The 23,130-nt window shown below is 42.5% G+C and overlaps 1 protein-coding gene across 1 annotated transcript in view; it reads left to right on the forward strand.

Annotated features, from left to right (window-relative positions):
• The first annotated feature begins 22,195 nt into the window (after positions 1-22,195).
• CPEB2 (cytoplasmic polyadenylation element binding protein 2) overlaps positions 22,196-23,130 on the forward strand; it is an 86,598-nt gene continuing 85,663 nt past the window's right edge. Inside the window, exons 1-2 of the mRNA XM_006873808.1 lie at positions 22,196-22,890; positions 22,979-23,014. Of these exons, the coding sequence (XP_006873870.1) occupies positions 22,196-22,890; positions 22,979-23,014 (731 nt within the window). The remainder of the gene's footprint in view (positions 22,891-22,978; positions 23,015-23,130) is intronic.

The following is a 23,130-nucleotide window of genomic DNA, read 5'->3' on the forward strand; positions in this document are numbered from 1 at the left end:
GTCATTGCAAAAGATTTTTTCCCATTCTATAGTTTCCCTTTTTACTCTTTTGGTGAAGTCTTTTGATGCACATAAGTTTTTAATTTTTAGTATGTCCCAATCATCTATTTTGTCTACTTTTGTTTGTGCAATTTTCAAAATGTTTGGTTGTCTGTGTATGCCCTGAATTAGAGCCTTCATATTTGTCCCTATTTTTTCATTGATGGCTTTTATAATTTTGGAATACACATGTAATCCACGCTGAATTGGTCTTTAATCCATGCTGAGTTGGGTTTTGTATAGGGCGTGAGGTAAAGGTCTGTTTCAATCATTTGCATATCACTTTCCAGTTCTGCCAGCACCATCTGTTAAAGAGACTATCTCCTCCCCATGCAAGATACCTGGGCACTTTGTTGAAAATCAGTTGGCTGTATGTGAATGGGTTAATTTCTGGATTCTCAATTCTGTTCCATTGATCAATGTATTTTCATTGTACCAGTACCAGGCTGTTTTGACCACTGTAGCCATGTAGTAAATTTTGAAATTGGGGAATAAGAGGCCTCCAACCTTGTTGCTCTTCTTAAGCAGTGCTTTGCTTATCCTGCATCTCTTTCCTTTCCATATAAAGTTTGTAATTGTCTTTTCCATCTTTTGAAGAATGTTGTTGGAATCCAGATTGGGATTGCATTACATGTGTAAGTTGCTTTGGGTAGTACTGACATTTTCACATTGTTGAGTCTTCCTATCCAGGAACATGGTATGTTCTTCCACTTCTGTAAGTCTCTTTTGGTTTCTGCAAATACTTTTTAAATAACATAAAAGATGACTATACACATGGACCTCACCAGATAGAATACACAGAAATCAAATTGACTAAATCTGTGGAAAGAGATGGTGGAAAAGCTCTATATCATCAGCCAAAACAAAGCCAAGATGCAAGTTCAGGCTGAAGCTGATGAAAATGAAAGTAATTCAGTTTCCCCTGGTCTTGTTTTGGTTGGTGATATGGAGCTTTCTACCATCTCTTTCCACAAATGTAGTCAATTTGATTTCTGTGGATTCCATCTTAAAAGGTCCTTGTGTATAGTCATCTTTTATGTTATTTAAAAAAGGGGTATTTGCAATGAAGAAGTTATTCGTCTTGCAAAATTCCATCATGTGATTTCCAGCATCATTTCAGTTACCCAGGCCATATGTTCCAACTATGGATCCTTCTTGTTTCCAACCTTTTCATTTCAATTGCCAGTAATTATCAGTCCATCTTGATTGCATTTTTGATGATAAATTTCAGACTGAAGAAGTTGGTAGAATTCTTCAATTACATCAACACTCACTTCAGTGCTGGGTACATAAATTTGAATAATAGAGGTATTAGCTATTCTTCCTTGTAGGTGTATGGATATTATCCTACCACAGACAGCATTTTACTTCAAGACAGATTTTGATATGTTCTTTTAGATGATGAATGTGACTCCATTCTTCTTCAATCTGTCATTCCCAGCATAGCAAACCACATGATTGTCAGGTTCAAAATGGCCAATACCAGTCCACTTCAGCTCATTAATGCCTAGCATATTGATGTTTGTGTTTCATTTCATTTTTGACAGTTTCCAGTTTTCTTAGATTCATACTTTGTACATTCTATATTCTGATTATTAATAGATGTTTATAGCTATTGCTCTTCATTTGTAGTTGTGCCCCATCAGCAAATGAAGGACCTGAGAGCTCTATTTTATTTGTGCCATCATGGTCAACTTAATTTTTAAGAAGCAGCTCTGTACCAGTTGTATTTTTAGTGTATTTCCAACCTGAGGGGCTCATTTTCCAGCATTATTTCTGACAGTATTCAATATTCTCAATGGACAAGATTAAGAAGTATGACTATTCCAGAACACTTAATTGTGCTTCTGAGAAGTCTGTACCTGGACCAAGAAGCAGTTGTTTGAACAGAGCATGGGAACACTGAATGTTTTAAAATTGGGAAAGGTGTGCTACAAGGTTGTGTTCTTTCACCATACTTATTCAACCTGTATGCTGAGCAAATAATACGAGAAACTGGGTTCTATGAAGAAAAACGTGGCATCAGGATTGGAGGAAGACTCATTAACAACCTGTGATATGCAGATGATACAACCTTGCTTGCTGAAAGTGAAGAGGACTTGAAACATTTACTGATGAAGATTAAAGAGCACAGCCTTCAGTATGGATTACATCTCAATGTCAAGAAAACAAAAATCCTCACCACGGGACCAATAAACAACATTCTTATCAACGGAGAAAAGATTGAAGTTCATTCTTCTTGGATCAACTATCAACTCTTGTGGAAGCAGCAGTTAAGAGATCAGACGACGTATTGCATTGGGCAAATCTGCTGCACAGGAACTTTTTAAAGTGTTGAAGAGCAGAGATGTCAGCTTAAGGACTAAGGTGCGCCTGACCCAAGCCATGGTATTTTCAATAACCTCATATGGATGTGAAAGCTGGACAGTGAATAAGGAAGATCGTAGAAGAATGCCTTTGAGTTGTGGTGTTGGAGGAGAATGCTAAAAGTGCCATGGACTGCCAAAAGAACCAATAGATCTGTTTTGGAAGAAGTGCAGCCAGAGTGCTCCTTGGAGGCCAGGATGGCTAAGCTTCATCTCTCATACTTTGGACATACTGTCCGGAGGGAACAGTCGCTGGAGAAAGATATCATGCTGGATAAGATGGAGGGTCAGAGAAAAAAAGGAAGACCCCCAAATGACTTATTCACTGCAAATACCTTTTTCAGTAACATATAAGGTGAGTATACACATGAATGTCAATAGATGGAATACACGGGAATCAAATTGACTACATGGTTGGGAATAGACAGTGGAAAAGCTTAATATCATCAACCAAAACAAAGCCAGGGTAGAATAGACCATCAATAGCTCAAATGCATATTCAGGCTGTAGCTAAAGAAAAGTAAAGCAAGTCCACATAGCCAAAATATGACCTTGAACATACCCTACATGAATTTAGAGACCATCTCAAGAACAAATTTGATGAACTAGCCATAAATGATTGAATATCAGAAGAGTTGTAGTATGACATTAATAACACAAAACAGGAAGAAAACAAAAGATATCACAAAGATAAGAAAGAAAGAAAAGATCAAAACAGATGTAAAAAGAGACTTGGAAACTTACTTTACAGCATGAAGAAGCTAAAGCTAATGAAAGAAATTAGGAAGTAAAAGAGCTGAACAAAAAATGTCAAAGGGTAGCTAGAGAAGATAAGTATTACAATGAAACCTACAAAGTCCCTGAGTTAGAAAATCAAAAGGAAAGACCATGCTCAGCATTCCTGAAAGTGCAGGAGGAAAAATTCAAGCCACGACTTAACAATATTGAAGCATTCTATGGGCAAAATATTGAAGGATGAAGACAAAAAAAAAAAAAAAAAAAAAAGATGGAAGGTATACACAGAATCACTGTACCAAAAATAAATGGTCAAGGTTCAATCATTTCAAGAGGTGCTATATGATCAAGAACCAATAGTACTGATGGAAGAAGTTCAAACTGCAATGAAGTCATTGGCAAAAAACAGGGATCCAGGAATTGATGGAATGCAAATTGAAATCTTACAGAAAAGTGATACAATACTCTATGCACTTATTCATCTATGCCAAGAAATTTGGAAGAAAGCTACCTGGACAACAGTTTGGAAAAGATCCAGTTTTGTGCCCATTGCAAAGAGAGATGACCCAATGGAATGTGGAAATCATTGGACAATATCATTAATATCACATGCAAGTAAAATTTCATTGAAAATATTCAAAGATGGCTGCAACAGTACATTGACAGAGAGCTGACAGAAATTCAAGCCAGATTCAGAAGAGAACATGGAACAAGGCTTACCATTGCTGACATCAGATGGGTCTTGGCTGAAAGCAGCGAGTATCAGGAAGATATTTACTTGTACTTTATTGATAATGTGCAGGCTTTTAACTGTATACATCATGACAAGCTATAGGTAACATTGCAAAGAACGGATATTCCAAAACACTTAATTGTACTCATGAGGCACCTGTATATAGACCAAGAAGCAATTGTTTGAATAGAAGAAAGAGATACTGAATATTTAAAATCAGGAAAGGTGTGTATCAGATTTGTATCCTTTTATCATAGTTCTTCAGTCTGCATGCTGAGCAAATAATCTGAGAAACTGGATTATATGAACATGTTATCAGGATTAGATGATGACTCATTCAGAAGCTGCAATGTGCTAAAGATACAAAGTGATTTGCTGAAGTGAAGAGGATTTAAAATATTTTCTAAAGATATTATTTTAGTATGGATTGCACCTCAATGTAAAGAAAATTAAAATCCTCACAACTGAACCAATAAATAACATCATGATAAAAGGAGAAAAGATTGAAGTTATCAAGGACTTCATTTTTCTTGAATTCACAATCAACCCTCATGGAATCAGTGACCTAGAGTCAAACAATGCATTACACTAGGCAAATCTGCTGCACCAGACATCTTTAAAGTGTTCAAGAGCAAAATTATCCATCTGAGGACTAAGGTTTGCTTGACGAAAGCCATGGTATTTTTCATATCTTCATATGCTTGTGAAAGAGTATAGAAAAATGGATTCATTTGAGTTATGGTATTAGAGAAGAATATTAGAAGTACCATGGACTGCCAGAAAAACAAACAAATCGGTGTTAGAAGAAGTTCAGCCAGACTGCTCCTTAGAAGCCAAGATGGCGAGACTTCATGTTTCATACTTATTTGTGTGAATCTTGGTGCAGTCAAGTTGACACAAAACCTTAATGATCACAACCCCCAATAAGGTGGATTGACACAGGGGCAGCAATAATGTGCTCAAGCATGACATCACAAGGATGGTGTAGGACTAGGCCATGTTGTGTCCTCTTGTACATAAGGTCTTATGATTCGGAACCTATTTGATAGGACCTTACAACAGAAACAATAACATGATGTTGAACAGGTTTAAGTGGAACATGCAGATTAAAATAGACCGGAAAAACCTGAAGATCTTCTTGCAAAAATCATCGAATATAAACCATATGGATTGTAAGAATAGGCCCATATGGATCAGGAACATAGTGTAGGGCTGGGCATCATTTTGTTTCATTGTTCCATGAGTCAGTGGCTGGACTCAATGGCAGATAAGAGGAAAAACACCCCAGATTCTTCCCCAATTGCCAGCCAAGTATTCTATCTTCTTGAGCAATAGGGAGGACAGCTGGACTTGCAAGGCACCAGGGTTGAGTAAACAGAACACCGGATTGTACCTCTGAAGAAGTGATTTTGCTTGGTTTTGCCATATATTAACTGTGTGCTTCATGAAATAATGTGAGCCTCCACTTACTCACCAATCAGATGTAAGGAGTAACATCTCTTCCCTCTTGCTTTGAGAATACTAGAATTGTTTATGAAAGCAATTCTAACTTGCAAAGAACTAAACAGGTGTCATTGTGATGCCCCTTACTCCTTACCATAGGAGCAAAGAGCTCAGGAGACTCTGGTGTTAGACTATTGGTGTTGGTAAGTGCCATCGAGTCAGTTCTGTCTCCTAGCGACACTGTATAGGGTTCCTGAGGAGCAGCTGGTGGGTTTGAACCACCAATTTTGTAGTCAGCATCTCAGTATTTATCCTATAGTGCTTAAATACAGGCTCCTGGTCACTAATTGTGACCTTAGTCAAGTTTCTGCATCAGCAAAGTGTAGCTAATAATAGTATCAACTCATAGAACAGTTATGAAATAGCTTTAAAAGTCCTGGTGTAGTACTGTAGGATAAGCACTGGATTGCCAGGGCAATTTAAACGGCAACATTGGCAGTTCAAACTTATCAGCTGCTCCTTGGAAACCCTATACAGGGTCACTATGAATCAGAACCTACTTCAAGGCATTTAGTAACAAAACCAACAACATGAAGCATAAACAATGACCAAAACAAAACAAAAATAACCCTCTATAAATGTTAGAGTACAGTTCAGCAAGCATGCTGTTTTGTTTTGTTTTGTTTTTTAAGTGGGCACTTCTTGAATACGTATGAGTTTTGAGGTTACCAAAGAGTGGATAAGCTCCCGCTCTTTAAGAGGTCTTGTGAGGAGTGTACACTCATGTAAACAATTTCTCTGATGAAGATAAAATGCAGTATAGTGTAGGGAACAAATTAATTCACTAATCTCCTCCTCTGACCCTTGTCCTTACTCTGTTTCTCTGATCTCCCTATAATCCCCCTGGTAATTGCATCCATTTCTATGGTTTCAGATATCAGCTGGAACAATAGAGGTCAGAACTCTCGGGTATTTCCACATGGCTTACTCCCTAAAGCCACCTCGAAACCTATATTGCTTTCAACTACCCCTCAACCTAATCACATAACCATTCTACCAGAGAAGAGCAGGGCCCAATTCTCAACCCCTATTTCATTCGGCACAAGTATTGCAGGAATCTTTTAAGCAACTCCACAAATGTACTCTCAACCTGCTGCCCCTTTCCCGTTCCCCAATCAGCCACTTGAGTTTTCCTTCTAAAGTTAGTATTATTCACACTACTCCTTCTAAGAAAACCCTGAGTGACTTCCCATTTCCTATTCAATAGCACTTCCTACATCTACAGGACTCTTAACCTAAGTCTCAGGCTTCTTTCTACCCCCCACTCATGTTTCACAGTTCTCAAAATAAAGAAAACCAAATGTAATTTTCCAGAACATATGTGCACCTTCCAGTCCTCTCTACTGTTGCTCTTGGTGATCCTGCTACTTCAAATGCCCTAGCCATTAATCATCTTATTCCTCATCCTTCAATGCTCATCTTGAATGTCACTGACTCCATACCATTTTTCAGATAAGAAATCCCCCAGGATTCATTGTTCTCTCACCTGGATTTACATATGTCAGGTTGGCTTACCCACCTTTATTAATAGTTTGAGGTAGGTCATAAATGGTTAAAATAATGGAAATTTCAAATGGCTCTATTAAAAACTTAATCTCTCATTCCCATAGCATTTATTGCTTTATTAAACTTATTTGCTTGAATGCATTGCTCAAACACCCAATCTTTTATCTCTTTGCACACCCAGTGCCTAACAAAATGTCTGTCAGGAAGTAGATGCTCTGAAGTGTTTATATAATTCAAAGTAACTGCTGTATATCAACCAAGCATTGAGGTTTACATATAGTACTTATATTAAATTCTACAAATATTTCTGGAGCCCCTACTTCTTTTCCTGCACTTATATCTTGGTTCCAACCTTTCTTCACTTTCTGGGGTCTGACAAAGGTAAAACCAGAAATACATAGCAATGCACAAAATACATAGCAATACACAAAATACATAGCAATACACAAAAATATTGGTTTCCATGATCACAGTGGCCATAGGATCTCTGCGTAATACAGCAGAGATGGATCCCAGGGCACCAAGAAGAATCCCAGGAGTCCCTGCATCTTTCAGGGACCAGAGCTCCTCATCCTGCTTCAACGGTGATCAGTTATGTGAAATAAAACATCTTCTCCCAATAAATGACATCTCAGAGAGAAAAAGGGTTCAATGCTCATTGTAGGTACTTAAAATTGTAATATTAAAAATATTGTATTATTAAATGTATAACTAGTCTATTTGTTTGCACATGTGGAATTGCAGGGTTTAAAATTTTTACAGTCATTGAAAGAGATGTTACGTAATAAAAAAGACATGAGAAAGGCAGAAAAAAACAAACCAACAAACCCAGCAACACAAGACTGTCTTCTTAAGCCAGGAATGCAACTAAAAGAACACCCTTTCCTTTCCCCATTTCCATCAGGATCTAGCTCTGTAAACCTATCAACTGTTTGTCTAACTTACATAGGGAGAAATCTTCCTCCAGAGTGGTCCTCCCTTGAAGGGGCAAATACATAAGTTGTAATGATGTCACTCAAAGTATTCAATTTATTAATGGGAATGTGCTTGATGCTGAGACTATAGCAGTAAATAAGACAATGCATTGCGTTATGCAATTCTGCTACACAAGACCTCTTCAAAATGTTCAAGAATAAAGATGTCAGTTTGAAAACTAAGGTGCGCCTGACCCAAGCCATAGCATTTTCAATAGCTTCATATGCATGTGATAATTGGACAATGGATAAGGAATACTCTAGAAGAATGGATACATTTGAGTTATGGTGTTGGAGAAGAACATTAAAAGTATCATGGACTGCCAGAAGAACAAACAAATCTGTGTTAGAAGCACAGCCAGGATGCTCCTTAGAAGAAAGGATGATGAGACTTCATCTCTTATACGTCAGACATTTTATCAGGTGGGACTGGTCCCTGGAAATGGACATCAATCTTGATAAAGTGGGGGGTCAGCGAAAAAGATGAGTCCAACTGGCACAACTGCTGCAGCAATGGGCTCAAGTTTAACCACAATTGTGAGGATGGCACAAGACCAGGCAGTGTTTCATTCTGTTGTGCATAGGGTCACTATGTGTAGGAATAATGACTTGATGGCAGCTAACAACAGTAACCAGACACTTAGCAGCGCCTTGGTAGTCCAGTGGATGAAATGTTGCACTGCTAATGGCAAAATTCTGGCTCAAATCCATCAGCAGTTCCTTGAGAGAACTAACTATGGCTGTCTGTGCCCATGAAGATTTAGTCTCATAACTTCTATGGCATGGATCTACTTTGTCTTATAGAATCACTAAGAATTGGAACCAACTCAATGACAGTGAAGTTTTAAAGGCAATCATAGCTTAGTAATTCATAGTGTCCTGGTTCCCTTGTCTAGTCTTTAAACATTTCATTCCTAGAGAAGTGAATCCCCTAAAAGAATTTTTTACATTTTTAATGCCGTGTACATTTTAAGTCATCTAAAAATTTTATCATAATTAAAATCACTGCAAAGAATATAATTTCCAGTATAAATTGAATTCTGTCACTTGAAATGGAGTTGCTACATCACTTTTTAAATGTATCCGATAAAATCTGAATATATAAAAATTTGATACACATGATCAAGTTTCTTTCTTTTCTTTTGTGTGTGTGTGTGTGTGTGTGTGTGTGTGTGTGTGTTTTAAGGAACAAGCTTGTCTTTTAAATTTGGAAGTTCTAAAAATGATGGGTTGGTTCACAGTATTGAAAGTTACTGGCTGATTATTAAACAAGTTGAGAGATTTGTGATCGCCTGGTAGGACTGGTCAGTTGCTGTTCTGGCTGAGAGGGCTAGCCCTTGAAATTTAATATGTGGGACAATCTACAGAGGTCGAGGGCAATCTCACTACCATCAAGAAGAATCTAGAGCAGAACATGTGCTTTGGACCTGGAGTTGTTGCACTGAGAACTTTCTAAACCCAGGAAAGATAGGCAATGATGGAGGGGACAACCAGGTGGTGGTGTTGTGCTGTGGAGTTGGTTCCAACTCATAGCAACCCTGCATAGGGTTTCTGAGGCTGTAAATCTTTACGGGAGCAGAAAGCCTCATCTTTCTCCTGCGGAACGGCTGGTAGTTTCGAACTGCTGACCTTGCAGTTAGCAGCCCAACTTGTAACCACTATGCTACCAGAGCTCCTTAGAGGACATCCTAAGAGATCTGTAATACAGGTGAAGAGCTGTCACACTGAAGACGGTGTGAAATGGCACAAGATGGAGGCCACCGTGCAAGTGACCAACAGACTGCTAGCAGTGGACTGACTGTCCTGTAGAGACAGTTCTTTTTGACTTATCCTCATAGGAGACAAAACTATGAATTAAGATGAGACTTGACTATATGTAGAATCAGCATTTCATACTATGATTAAACTACCTTATTATGTACTGCACACCAAATCTGAAAGGAAAAGAAAAATTCTTTTTTTTTTTTTTACTTAATGCATGTTGAAAACTGTGGTAGTTTAGAGAATGTTTGCAATGTATTTAATATAACCAGTCCTGTGTATGTGTTCTTGGGACAGTTGAAAAGAATTGTTCCTTGTTTAGTTGTGTAGGCAAAAACAAAACAATCTTAGCGTTCAATACTTGGTAACCCTGAAAGTCATTAAGTTGATTCCCTGGTCATGTCCTGGGCTACGTGTTGGACTGCTAACCATGAGATCAGCTGTTCAAATCCACCAGTCGCTCTTTGGGTGAAAGAGGAGGCTTTCTGCTCCTAAAAATTTACATCCTTGGAAACCCTACATAAGGTTGCCATGAGTCGGAATTGGTTTGATGGTAGTGGGTTTTAGTGGATGCCAAATAGTTTTCCTATTTTAAAATCGATTTAAGTGTAAACTCTTGAGGAGCCCTGATGGTGCAGTGTGTTGAACGTTGGGCTGATAACCACAAAGTCAGAGGGTCAAACCCACCATCCGATACTTGACATACAATAAGGCTGTCTGCTCCCATAAAGATTTCCGGTCTCTAAAACCTTAAGGAGCAGTTATAATGTGACATAGCGTTGCTATGAGTCACAATCAACTCAAAGGCAGTGGGTGTGGCTAGATTTGAAACATAATGACAGCATTGGGTGTGACCTTCTAGGATCACACTACACTGCAAACCATAAAGTCAGCAATTCACACCCACCAGCTGCTCCTCATAGAGTCCTGTGAGTCTGAACCCACTTGACAACATTTAACAAAAACAAAGGTATTTTAAACAACATATTTTCACACATTATTTAACAGAGGAGAAAACAGAACAAGAATGTCTGCCCTACCAGGTAAACACACTCTACCCAGTAGATGAGATTATTGAAAATACCATGGCTTGGGTCAGGTGCACCTTAGTCCTGAAGCTGACATCTTTGCTCCTCAATACTTTAAAAAGGTCTTGTACAGCAGATTTGCCTAATGCAATATGTCGTTTGATTTCTTGACGGCTGCTTCCATGAGTGTTGATAGTTGATGAATTTCAAATTTTTTCTCCTTAGTTTTCCAGATTTGGGAAGAACCTAGACTCTCCTTTGATGTGTCCATTTTCACTGTCATTTCCCTTTGCATCTTGTTTGGTAATGTTTGTTCTTACCTTTGTTTTATACTCCAAGGATGTTCAATGACAGAAGTTTGAATTCATCAGCCATTCCACAGAAGATAAGTCTTTCTGCCCCTATAAATACGTAGCCTTAGATACCACATGCAACCACCAATTGTCTGTCAGTTTGTCGTGTTGTGATGGCCTGTATGTCACTGTGATTCTGGAAACTATGCCATACATATTTTAAATACCAGCAGGGTCACCCACGGTGGACATGTTTCAACTGAGTTTCCAAATGTAGACAGACTAGGATGAAGGAGAGACAGACTATTTCCAAATATTTAGTCAATGAAAACCTTCTGAAGAGCAGTGGAACACTGTCAGATAGCACCAGAATACTGAACATTGAAACATGATGAAAAGCACCTTAACATTATCAGACATAGGCAGGAGGATGAGCCCCTCAGGTTGGAAGGCATTCAAAATATGACTGGGGAAGAGCTGCTTCCTCAAAATAGAGTTGACCATGGATGGAAACACAAATGGAGTAAAGACTTTGGGGCCTTCAATTACTGATGGGGCACAACACAAAATGAAGAGAAACAGTTGAAAACATTTATTAATAATCAAAACATGGAATGTAAGAAGTATGACTGACTCTAGGATATTTAGAAATTGTCAAAAATTAAATGGAATATAAACGTATCATATCCTAGGCATTAGTGAGCAGAAATGGACGGTATTGGCCATTTTGAGTTTGACAATTACGTGGTTTGCTATGCTGAGAAGGACAAATCTTAGAAACATGCCATCGCATTCAATATCAAAAGGAACATATCAAGATTTGTCATGAAGTACAACACTGTCTGTGATAGGATACTATCCATATGCCTACAAGGAAGACTGGCTAATTCAAATTTATGCTATTATTCAAATTTATGCACCAACCACTAAGGGCAATGATGATGAAATTGAAAAATTCTCCTAACTTCTTCACTCTAAAATTGATTAAACATGCAATCAAGATCGATAATTACTTACGATTGGACTGCAAAGGTTGGAAACAAAGGATATGTCTTTGGGAAATATGTCCTTGATGATAGAAACAATGCTAAAGATAGCATGATAGAATTTTGCAAGACCAGCGACTTCTTGATTGCAAATACCTTTTTTAAACAATATAAAAGATGAAGATACACATAATCCTCACCAGATTAAACCCACAGAAATCAAATTGACTACAAATGTGGAACGAGATGATGGAAAACCTCTGTATCATCAGTCAAATAAGGCAAGGGGCAGACTGTGGAACAGACCATCAATTGTTCTTATGCAAATTCAGGCTGAAGTTTAATAAAATTAAAACAATTCCACAAGAGCCAAACTGTGACCTTGAACATATCCCACCAGAAACATGGAAAAGGACAAAATGGATGTCAGAAAAGACTCTGAAATTTGCTGTTCAGCATAGAGATACTATGCTGAAGATACTAAAGCAAATGGAAGAAATGAGAAGGTAAGAGAGCTGAACAGAAAATTTCAAACGGCATCTTGGAAAGACAAGGTCAAATATTATAATGAAATGTGAAAAGACCTGGAATTAGAAAACCAAAAGGGAAGAACACGCTCGCTCAGCATTTATAACGCTGCAGGAACCGAAGAAAACTTCAAGCCTCAACTTGCAATATGGAAGGATTCTATGAGCAAAATATTGATGGGTGTAGAAAACATCGAAAGAAGATGGAAGGAATACACAGCGACACTGGACCAAAAAGAAATGGTTGGTGTTCAGTCATTTCAAGAAGTAGCATATGATCAAGATGATACTGAAGAAAGAGGTCCAAGGTGCACTGAAGTCATTGGCAAAGAACAAGGCACTGGAAATTGATGGAATACAAATTGAAATCTTCCAACAAAATGATGAAGCACTGGAAACACTCACTCATCTATACCAAGAAATTTGAGTGACAACCACCTGGCCAACTGTCTGGATGAGTTCCATATTTGTATCCATCCCAAAGAGAGGTGAATTAACGGAATGAGGAAATCATTGGGAGATATCATTAAAATTGCGTGTAAGCACAATTTTGGTAAAGGTAATACAAAAACAGCTGCAACCATACATTGACAGAGAACTTCCAAAGGTTTAAGCCAGATTCAAAAGAGGATGCGGAACAAGGGATATAAGTGCTGGCATCAGATGGATCTAGGCTAAAAGCAGCAAATACCAGAAATTTGCTTACCTGTGCTTTATTGACGATTCAAAGGCTTTCAATTGTGTGAATCATGACAAACTATGGACAATGTTGTGGCGAATGAGTATTCCAGAACACTTCATTGCACTCATGAAGAACCAAGAGGCAGTTGTTGGTCATAAAAATACTAGCATTTTCTTGTATATGATTCACATACTTCCGAAAATCTTCTAGAGTTTCCTTCTTTTGGCCATTCAATTTGCCTAAGTAATTGTTGTTGATGATTTTCTATTGAAAATTGGAAGATGTTCTTTCTTTTTATTGTTATGGACTATGCTTTCTAACCTTTGTATGTGACTTTTGGAGACCAGGAGAGGTGGCATTAAAAAGCTAAAGTCCACTCTAGGCACCATACAGGAGGCAGAGAGTCAATAATGGTGGTCACTGATGAGCATGATGCACAGATTTGAACTAAACCAAACATCCCTTTTCCTAAGAATGTTTTTTCTCTACCCTCTCTACCTTATGAAACTTTGTATGAAGGCTCGTGGTGATGTCTTCTACCCCATCAGCTTCAGGATTTTTCTTGTTTAACTGAAGAATCATCTTTTCCGTAATAAACATGAAAAAACTTTGCATCTTCTTTGTAAATTTTTAAATGATTAAAATCAAATTTGACAGGCGCAAAGCTCTTCGTCTAAATTATCTAAGTATTTAATGCATAGCCTGGACCCCACTTTGCTTTTGATTCTGTATTTGGCAACTACTGAGTGAAAAAAGAATAAGTCCTACTAATATTTAAGGAGCTCTGGTAGTGTAGTGGTCACGAATCAGGCTGTGAACCACAAGGTCAGCAGTTCAAAACTACCAGCTGTTCTGTGGGACAAAGATGAGGCTTCCTGCTCCAGTAAAGATTTACAGCCTTGGAAACCCCATACAGGGTCGCTATGAGTCGGAACCGACTCCACGGCACATAACCACCACCATCACCAATATTTAAGTAGCTGCTGGTGGGTTAATTCTGATCCATAGAATCTGTTTGTCAGAATGGAACTGTGTTCCACAGGATTCTCAGTGACTGTTTGTTGGGAATTAGCTCACCAGGCCTTTCTTCTGAGGATCCTCTGGGTGACCTTGAACCTCTAATGTATTAGTAAGCAATTGAGAATGTTAACAGTTTGCACCACACAGGGAGGGACTCCTGCTTGTATGTGTTGGTGTAGAGTGTGTGCCGTTGTAATGTTGTAACACAGAGAACTGTCCTCCAGGGCTTCCTAGGTTGTAATCTTTATGGGAGCTACCTGGCAGGTCTTGTCTCCTGTAGAGCACCTGGTATTTATGGGCTAAGTATTCCAGGCAACAGAGATTGCTAGGATAAAGGCCCTCAGACCAGGTTACCCTGGAGTGTTCAAGAAACCATAGGTACCCCAGTGTGCAAAAGCTGTCTGTGGGGCTAGTGGGACAGGAGATGAATAAAGAAAAACTTTCTGATAATGGAAGATGTTTTGAGTTTTATTCTAAGAAAACGGAAACTTTTAATCAGAGGTGTTGAGATGCCCTTTCTCCCATTTGAAAAGGATTATTCTGGCTACAGTCTTAAAAAGAGATTGTAAAAGTGACGAGATCAGAAGGTAGGACACTAGGAGACCAGGTAGGAGGCTGGAGCAATGTCTTAGTGCTCCAGTGCTGCTATTAACAGAAATACCACAGGAGAATGGTTTTAACAAAGAGACATTTATTCCCCACAGCGTAGGAGGCTAGAAACCCGAATTCAGTGTACAGGCTCTGGGGAAAGGTCCTTGTCTCCTTTCAGCACCTGTACACCCAGCAGTCCTTGGAGACATTATGACGTCATCTTCGGGGATCTAGGAGCAGGAACTCCAGGTCCAAAGGACACACCCCATTCCTCGCTCTTCTTTCTCAGCGATTAAATCTCTACTTAAGTCTCTCTCCTTTTATCTCTTGTAAGATAAAAGATGGAGTCTTTGTGTCATGCTGTATGATAAGCACTAGACTGCTAATCACAAAGCTCGTGGTTCAAACCCAGCAGCTGCTTCTCAGAAACCCTATACAGGACTACTATGACTTGGGACTGACTCAAAGACACTTAACAACAAGAAGATAAAAGATGTTTCATACCTCACCCTTGAGACTCTCCTGTACATCACATCAGAATTATGGTAGGACTTAGGTGGTGTGTGGTGCTGTGGGGTAATGCACCAGACCTCAAGGGCAGTTTGAGCCACATGGTCAGTGGTTCAAATGCATCAGCCACTCCTTGGAAACTATGAGGGTGCTATGAGTTGAAATTGAGTCCAATGTCACTGAACAACAATGACAACATACCACCCTTAATCCTCTTATGGGTTTTGGGAATCAGATCACATCCATCGTGAGTATCATCACATAACTTCCAAACCACTGAGAATCATGGTCCAGCCACGCTGACAAATATTTTAGGGAGGGAGAGGAAGGATGCAATTCAGTCCATGACAAGCAACGATGAAGGAAAGGAGATGACCCAGATTGAGTTCTTTGGGGTGGGAGTGTTGAGAAGTGGTTCGAGCCTCTGTATTATTTAAGGTAGGATTGCTGCATTTTCTAATGACTGGTTTATGAGCAATAGCAAGGATGATTTCAAGGCCATTACCATTCTCATAGATGGAGACTAATGAGGCACAAGAATTCCATCTTGTTCATGCTGAACTTGAGGTTTCTGATCAAGCTGGGTCTCCCACATGGACGGTGCATCCAGGAACAGAAGTAGTAACTGGAACTGGTAGGAGTGAGGGTCTAGGAATAGTCTCCTGGGACTGCTCCTATCTCTTCAGTAAAAGATGAAGCTAGGTCAGCAGCTGAGTGTGAGGAAAGGTGTCACAAGGCTCTGAGACAGAAGGTGTGAAATCATCTTTTCAGACAGGGTTTGTTGTTTTACTAATTCACTTCATGACCTCATACACCAGTACATACCAGTTGTCTGTGGAATCGATTGACCCCCATGTGTCAGAGTAGAACTGTGCTCTAGGGTTTTCTTTATAATTATTTTGATTTTTTAACTTTTTATTGTGAATCCAGTGGAGGCTTACAGAGCAGGTCATCCGTTTTACAAGTCCTACACTTCCTTTCCTCTCAGTGTTTGCGATCCTTCAGTGTCACGTCCCTTTCCCCTTCTTCCCCGTGTTTCGTATTTCCATTCCTCCTTCTTTTCCAACCCTTCTGAACATTGTCTTGGGTAAATGCTGCCCATTAGAGCTCGAGTGGTTGGATCCTGACTAGTTGACCGTTGTACGGTATGTGTACCTCATTAGGTTGTCACTCCTATACACCTGTCTGTTGTTTGACTGAAAATTGAACCACAAGGGTGAGTTGAGCTCTAGATCTGAAGGGTGACCAAGGGCCATGGTCACAAGGTTCTACAGACTCTGTCTGATCACTAAGCCTGGTCTTCTATAATATTTTACGTTTTGTTACATATTTTATACTCTGTAGCGTTCTCAATGGCTGTTTAATTCCATAAGTAGATCATCAGGTCTTCCTTCTAAGGCATCTCAGGGTGGGGTCAAACTGTGTAGATACAGTTGTTGTTAAGTGCTGTGGAGTCAGTTCTGACTCACAGTGCTGTTGTATAGGGTTTCCAGGGAGTGGCTGGTGGGTTTCCACGCTAACCTTGTGGTTAGTATCCAGTGTTTACCCTACAGCGCCACACCAGGACTCCATGCCCAGATTGAGTAGTTGATCTTCAGATCAACTTAGTTAGGGTTTTGATACCAACATTTAAAAAAGTAATTACAATTCAAAACCATTTTGCCACATATAGATAGTAAGAATTGTTTAATAAGAGCTGTTTCCATTTATGTCCATGTACGTGAATGTGTATGTATGAATCTGTAGACAAAAATAATTTTTGAAACATTTGTTCAGGTTACTGAGAATAATTAAACAAAAGACTGTTGGCTGAAATCAAGGACCAATTTATGGGGCATAGATTTAAATATTTTGATGTGAAAAATGATCATAATATAGACTCATGGGATCTTGGCTCTGGGTCTCCTTAAAGGACCACAGCCTTTCACTTCTTCCTCCTCGCTGACCCTTTCCCCCATTTGCAGGAAACTTTTCATTAGAATATTTTCAATGCTGGGAAGCTCACCTCTAAATTTTAAATGCCAGAAGGCAACCCTCCTATCTCTCAGTAAAAGATTCCCTTAGGATACGCTGAGATTGGTTACAAGTGGGGCTGCAAACCTCAAGGTCAGCTTGTTGGAAAGTAACAGCGGTTGCACAGAAGAAAGATGAGACTTTCTGCTCCTGTAAAGATTTACAGCCTCAGAAACCCTGTACAGGGTCGCTATGAGTCGGAACTGACTCCACAGCACACAACCACCACCATCCCCACCACCACTCTGAAATGTTAAAACACTAAGTAGAAAGTTTGCCTGCTGTGGTGCTGTCAAATAAGCACTAGACTAAGAAGGAGCTCTGGTACGAGTGGTTACGAGTCAGGTTGCTAATCTCAAGGTCAGCAGTTCGAAACTACTAGCTGTTCCGAAGGAGATAGATGAGGCATTCTGCTCCCAGAAAGATTTATAGCCTCGGAAACCCTGTACAGAGTCACTATGAGTGGAAACCAACTCCTTGACACACTACCATCACCACCACCAATCACTAGGTGGGCAGTTCAAACCACCAACCACTCCTTGGAAACCCTATAGATGGTCGCTATGACTTGACAGCACTAACTAACAACAATATGACATTTAAGGAGCCCTGGTGGGTGATACCGTGGTTAAGCACTCACCTGGCTGTTAACTGCAGGGTCAGTGGTTGGAACCCCCCAGAAATGGCAGTCCACGTCCATAAAGTTCTGCTTTGTCCTATCGGGCTTTTAATTCAGAACAACTCACCAACAACAGATGATTTGAAATCTGACCTTATCACCGAGCACTTTGTTGTTGTTGTTGTTAAGCGCAGTCCAGTTGATTCGAACTCATAGCAACCCTGTATAGGGTCTTCAAGGAACAGCTGATGAGTTAGAACTGCCGACTTTATGGTTCAAACAGACTTTTCGGTCCTATGCTTATCCTCCAGCGCCACACGAGGACTCTATTACCTAGTACTGTTTTTGTTGTTGTTACTTAGCGCTGTCTAGTTGGTTCTGACCCATAGTGACCCTGTATAGGGTTTCTGAGGAGTGGCTGGGGAGCCTGAACCGCCGGTTTTGTGGTTCAAACAGACTTTGCAGTTCAGCACATTAACCCAGTACTGTTGTTGTTGTTGTTAAGTGCTGCAGAATCAGTCCGACCCATGGCAACCCTTTATAGGGTTTCCAAGGAGAGGCTGGGAGCTTGAACCGCCAACCTTTCGGTTCACACTAACTTTTTAGTCCAGCACATTAACCACAATGCCACATTAGGACTCCAGCCCTGTACTAGACTTGACTTATTCAAGACGGATTCAGAAAAGGACATGCTATCCTAGCTGCTTCTCTTACTGGGAAAATAGAAGTCGTCACAGGACAATGTCCATAGACCCTCACTGCTACGATTTCCAGCGACTGTGCCTGTCCCTGAACACACTGGACATGTGGGAGACCCAGGTTCATCAGATACCTCAAATCCAACATGTGCAAGACTGAATTCTCAGTTTGAACCACAAGGTTACAACTTCAAACTCACCAGCTGCTCCTTGGAAACCCTATACAGAGTCTGTTATGAGTCAGAACCGACTCGCCAGCACTTACCAACAAGCCAAACCACTAAGAATCCTGAGTAAGTGAAGCTGACACATATTTTGAGGGCACATGATTCAATCCATGAAAGCATGGGACGAGGGATACCATTGCTGACATCAGCTGAATCATGGCTGAAAGACGTTTGTACATTATTGACTATGCAAAGGCATTCAACTGTGCAGATCATAACAAACTATGAATAGCACTGAAAAGAATGGGAATTCCAGAACACTTAATTGTGCTCATGTGGAACCTATAAATAGAGCAAGGGGCAGTCATTCAAACAGAACGAGGGCATCCTGCGTAGTTTATCAGGAAAGGTGTGCGACTGGGTTGTATCCTTTCACCATACTTATTCAATCTGTATGCTGAGCAAATAATTGGAGAAACTGAACTATATGAAGAAGAATGAGGCATCAGGCTTGGAGGAAAGCTCATTAACAACCTGTGATAAGCAGATGATACAAACTTGTTTGCTGAAAGGGAAAGGGGCTTGAAGCATTTTCTGATGGAGATCAAAGAACACAAATATCAGTATTACAACTCAATGTTGTTGGAAAGTGCCATTGAGTCGATTCTGGCCCACAGTGACCCTGTATAGGGTTTCTGAGGAGCAGCTGGTAAGCTTGAACCACTGATCTTGCGATTAAAACCAACTTTGCAGTAGAGTGCATGAACCCATAGCGCCACATGAGGACTATGACAACTCAATAGACAGTGGCGGGGGGGGGGGGGGGGGGGGGGGGGGGGGGGTGAGGGAGGGACATCAGAGAACTAAACTAATAAATAGCATTATTAAGTGGAGAAAACATTGAAACTGTTCAGGATTTCATTTTACTTGCATGATGCCTTTCTTTAGGGGACTGGTCCCTCCTGGCATTATTGTTATGTACCATCCAGTCGGTTCATAGCGGCCCTGTATAGTTTACAAGAATCAGCTGGTGGGTTTGAACTGCAGACCATGTGGTTCAAAGTCCAGTGCTGATCCTACAATGCTACACCAGGAATTCACAGTCCCTCACGGTCAGCAGTTCGAAACTACCAGTTGTTCCATGGGACAAAGATGAGGCTTTCTGCTCCCGTAAAGATTTACAGCTTTGGAAACCTTGCACAGGGTCACCATAAGTCGGAACCGACGCCACGGCATATAACAACAACCTGATAACATATCCAAAGTACAAAGCAGTGAATCTCTCCATCTTTACTGCTAAGGAGTATTCTGGCTTACTTGTTCCAGGGCAGATTTGTTTGACCCCTTTGTACTTCATGGTATATTTAATATTCTTCACCAACAAAGACATAATTTTTTTCTTCAGTCTCCCTTATTCTTTTTCCATCTTCCTTATTCACTGTCCAGCTTTCACGTTCATATTGAAAATACCACAGCTTGAATTATATGCACCTTAGTCTTTAGAGTGACACCTTTGCTTTTCAACATTTTAAAGAGATCTTTTTGCAGCAGATTTGTCCAATGCAATATGCTGGTGGATTTCTTCTATGGGGATCCGGGTAAATATGAAATCCTTGACAACTTTAATGTTTTCTCAATTTAAATAAAATTAACATAAAAGTAAAATAAATTTAAACTGTAATTTGTAAGAAGGTAGTCTGTATCAGAAAAAAATGCATCAATTTATAACTTTAAACGTAGCATCTTAGTCCAGTTGTCAGCAAAATCAACTACCTTCCTTTGTAATTTGAGTCTATGTTTCTTTCAGAAGGAGCTAAAATTGTAAAACAGGAACATGAAGTGCCTATCTGATTCTATAGTATCACTTCATTTTTGTCTAGGAGTCCTGGTGTGGTGCAGTGGGATAAAGCACTGGGCCACAAGGTAGGTTGGCAGTTCAAACTCACCAGTCGCTCCTTGGAAACCCTATACAGGGTCAGTATGAGTTGGAACCAACTCGAGGGCATTTACCAACATTCTTTATCTAGGTTCTTAAATATATATTATATACAGACTTCAAGACATTCATGAAAAAAATCCATTATCTTTCTATTCCATTTTTTCATGAACGTTTTGAAGGCTCCTCCTATACACACACACACACACAGATGCACACATCTATGTATTTATTTTCTGTATGTAAAATGTTTAAGGAAAGGAAGTGCGAAGATGGGTTCCTCTTCTAAGTGAGCCAGCGCTCTGCCAAGGAAAGCTGTCTCCCTTCCATTTTGCAAGTCTCAACAAGTCGGCTGCTGAGTCAGAACCTCTTTTTTGCCTTATGTGAGCAATCTTTCTCCCTTGGAGAAATTCATCAAGCTTCGGAAATGTGTGAATTGGAGTCTCTGGGGGGAAGGGGCGGGGAGGCTGGCATCCTGAGGAAATGGGGTCTGAGCTTGGGCGCGGGCCCAAGGTCCCACATGTATGTATGTGGGACCCCACACAGCCGCGTCCTGCCGGGTCTTGCTTCCGAGAGGCTGAAGTGAAAGTGCTGGTGTTTGGCAAGCCGCGGGAAGCTGGAAAATGAAACTAACCCGGGCGCCGGGGGACCTGGTGGCGCACTAGGTGTGGCTATCCTCAGGCACACTCTGCTGACAAGCGAGTCAGCGAAAGGTCCCGGGCTGACCCCACCGGCAGCCGGTTTTGGGGCGCCCGGCTCTGATCCCGGCTGCGTTTCTCTGGGGAACCCAGCTCTCCTCCTGGTCACTACCCTGGTCCACAGTTTCCCACCAAGTGCCTACCCCACCCAAAGTAGCCCCAGTCACAGCAGCCAGACCTCACGTGATTGAGGGCGGGGCAGAGGTGACAGGAAGGAGGTGGTGCCGCGCAGTGAGGGAGGGGCTCGTGTGCCCCCGAGGTAGGGAGGGGCCGTTGCCCAGGAACCGTCGCACCACCCTCCCGGCTCTTCCCAATGCGCTCGCGCAGCCGGTGCTCGAGACCCTGGTTAGCCGCTCCCAACCGGCCTTTCCTTTCCCCTCGGCGAGGGCGGGGCCCCTGGGCGCGCCGCTCGCTCCCGCCCTCCGCCTGCCACCAGAAGGCGCGCACTGGGCAGCGTGAGCGCGCTCCGAGGCGTGTCTGTGTATTCATGATGGGCGGGGAAGGGGAGGGGCGGTCTCGCTCCCGCGCGTGCCGGGACGCGCCGGTGGGGGCGGTGCGATTGTGAGGTGGCGCTGACACACGTTCCGGGGTTCTAAAGCAGCTAGGGCGGTGGCGGCGGAGCCGGAGCCGAGCCAGTCTCAGAGAGCCTGCCACAGTCGGCCCTCCCTCGGCTCAATCATCGTGTCCCCTGTCTCACTGAATCCCCCCATTCCTTCCATCACCTCTGTGCCGTCCCCGCACTGGCGGCAGCGGCTTCCGAGTGGGGCCGGGCCCGGGGCGCGATTTCTCCCGCAGCCGCCTGCCTGATAAATGAGGGACTTAGGGTTCAGGGTGCTGCAGACTGCTCCGTTCGGCGGCAGCAACAGCAGCCCTGCGCCCGCGTTCAGCAGCGGCCCATACTGCCCCTTGGCCGCGGTCACCGCCCCGCTGCCTGCCGCCACGCCCTTCGGGCCGCGGTCGCCGCCGTTGCCTGTCACCGGTGGCTCGGAGGCCGCCTCCCCCTTCGCCTTCCCCTTGGGCTGTGGCCGCGTCGGCCGCTTGCTAGCTTCCTCTTCCTCGTCACGGCCGGCGCACCCGCCGGCCATGCAGGATGAGCTGCTGGTGGGCCTGACCCAGCAGCCGGCGCGGCCGCTCTCGGGGGCGGTGGCCGCCGATCAGCTTCCCAGCCCGCAGCCCGGTGGCGGCGGCACGAACGCGGGTGTGACCCACCTCCTCCCCTCCCAGGACTTCCAACCGAGTCTGCACCTCCCCGCCTCCTCCTCCGCCTCCTCCTGCTGCTGTGACCGCACCTCCTCCCCGCAGGACTTCAGTCAGCAGCCGCCGCCGCAGCAGCTGAGGAGCCAGAAGAGGAAAGAGTTCAGCCCCCCGCGCCTTCCCCACCCTCCGGACTTGCCGCTCCTCCAGCGCCCGCCGCCCCAGCCGCCCTTCGGCCGCCCGCACCCGCCGCCGGACTTGGTCCCGCGGCCGCGTCGAGCCGAGTTGCCCCCTCTCCCGCAGCTCCCGCCGTCGCCGCCCGCAGCCCCGAGGCGCCGCCACGGAGGCGCGGGCAGCCCCCGGCAGCCCCCGACCGCAGGCGACGGCAGCGCTGCTGAGTCCCCCAATGCGGGCTTGGCAGCCTCGACGACGCCGGTGAACTCCGCGCCGGGCTCCATGGAGTCCCCCAACCACCCTCTGCTCCCCAGTCCCGGCCATCTCCTGCCCGGCGCGGCGCTGGGCGCGGGCGCCTTCAGCAGCCTGCAGAGCCC

This window comes from Chrysochloris asiatica, unplaced genomic scaffold (assembly GCF_000296735.1).
Source record: "Chrysochloris asiatica unplaced genomic scaffold, ChrAsi1.0 scaffold00256, whole genome shotgun sequence".
In the NCBI taxonomy this organism is placed as follows: domain Eukaryota; kingdom Metazoa; phylum Chordata; class Mammalia; order Afrosoricida; family Chrysochloridae; genus Chrysochloris; species Chrysochloris asiatica.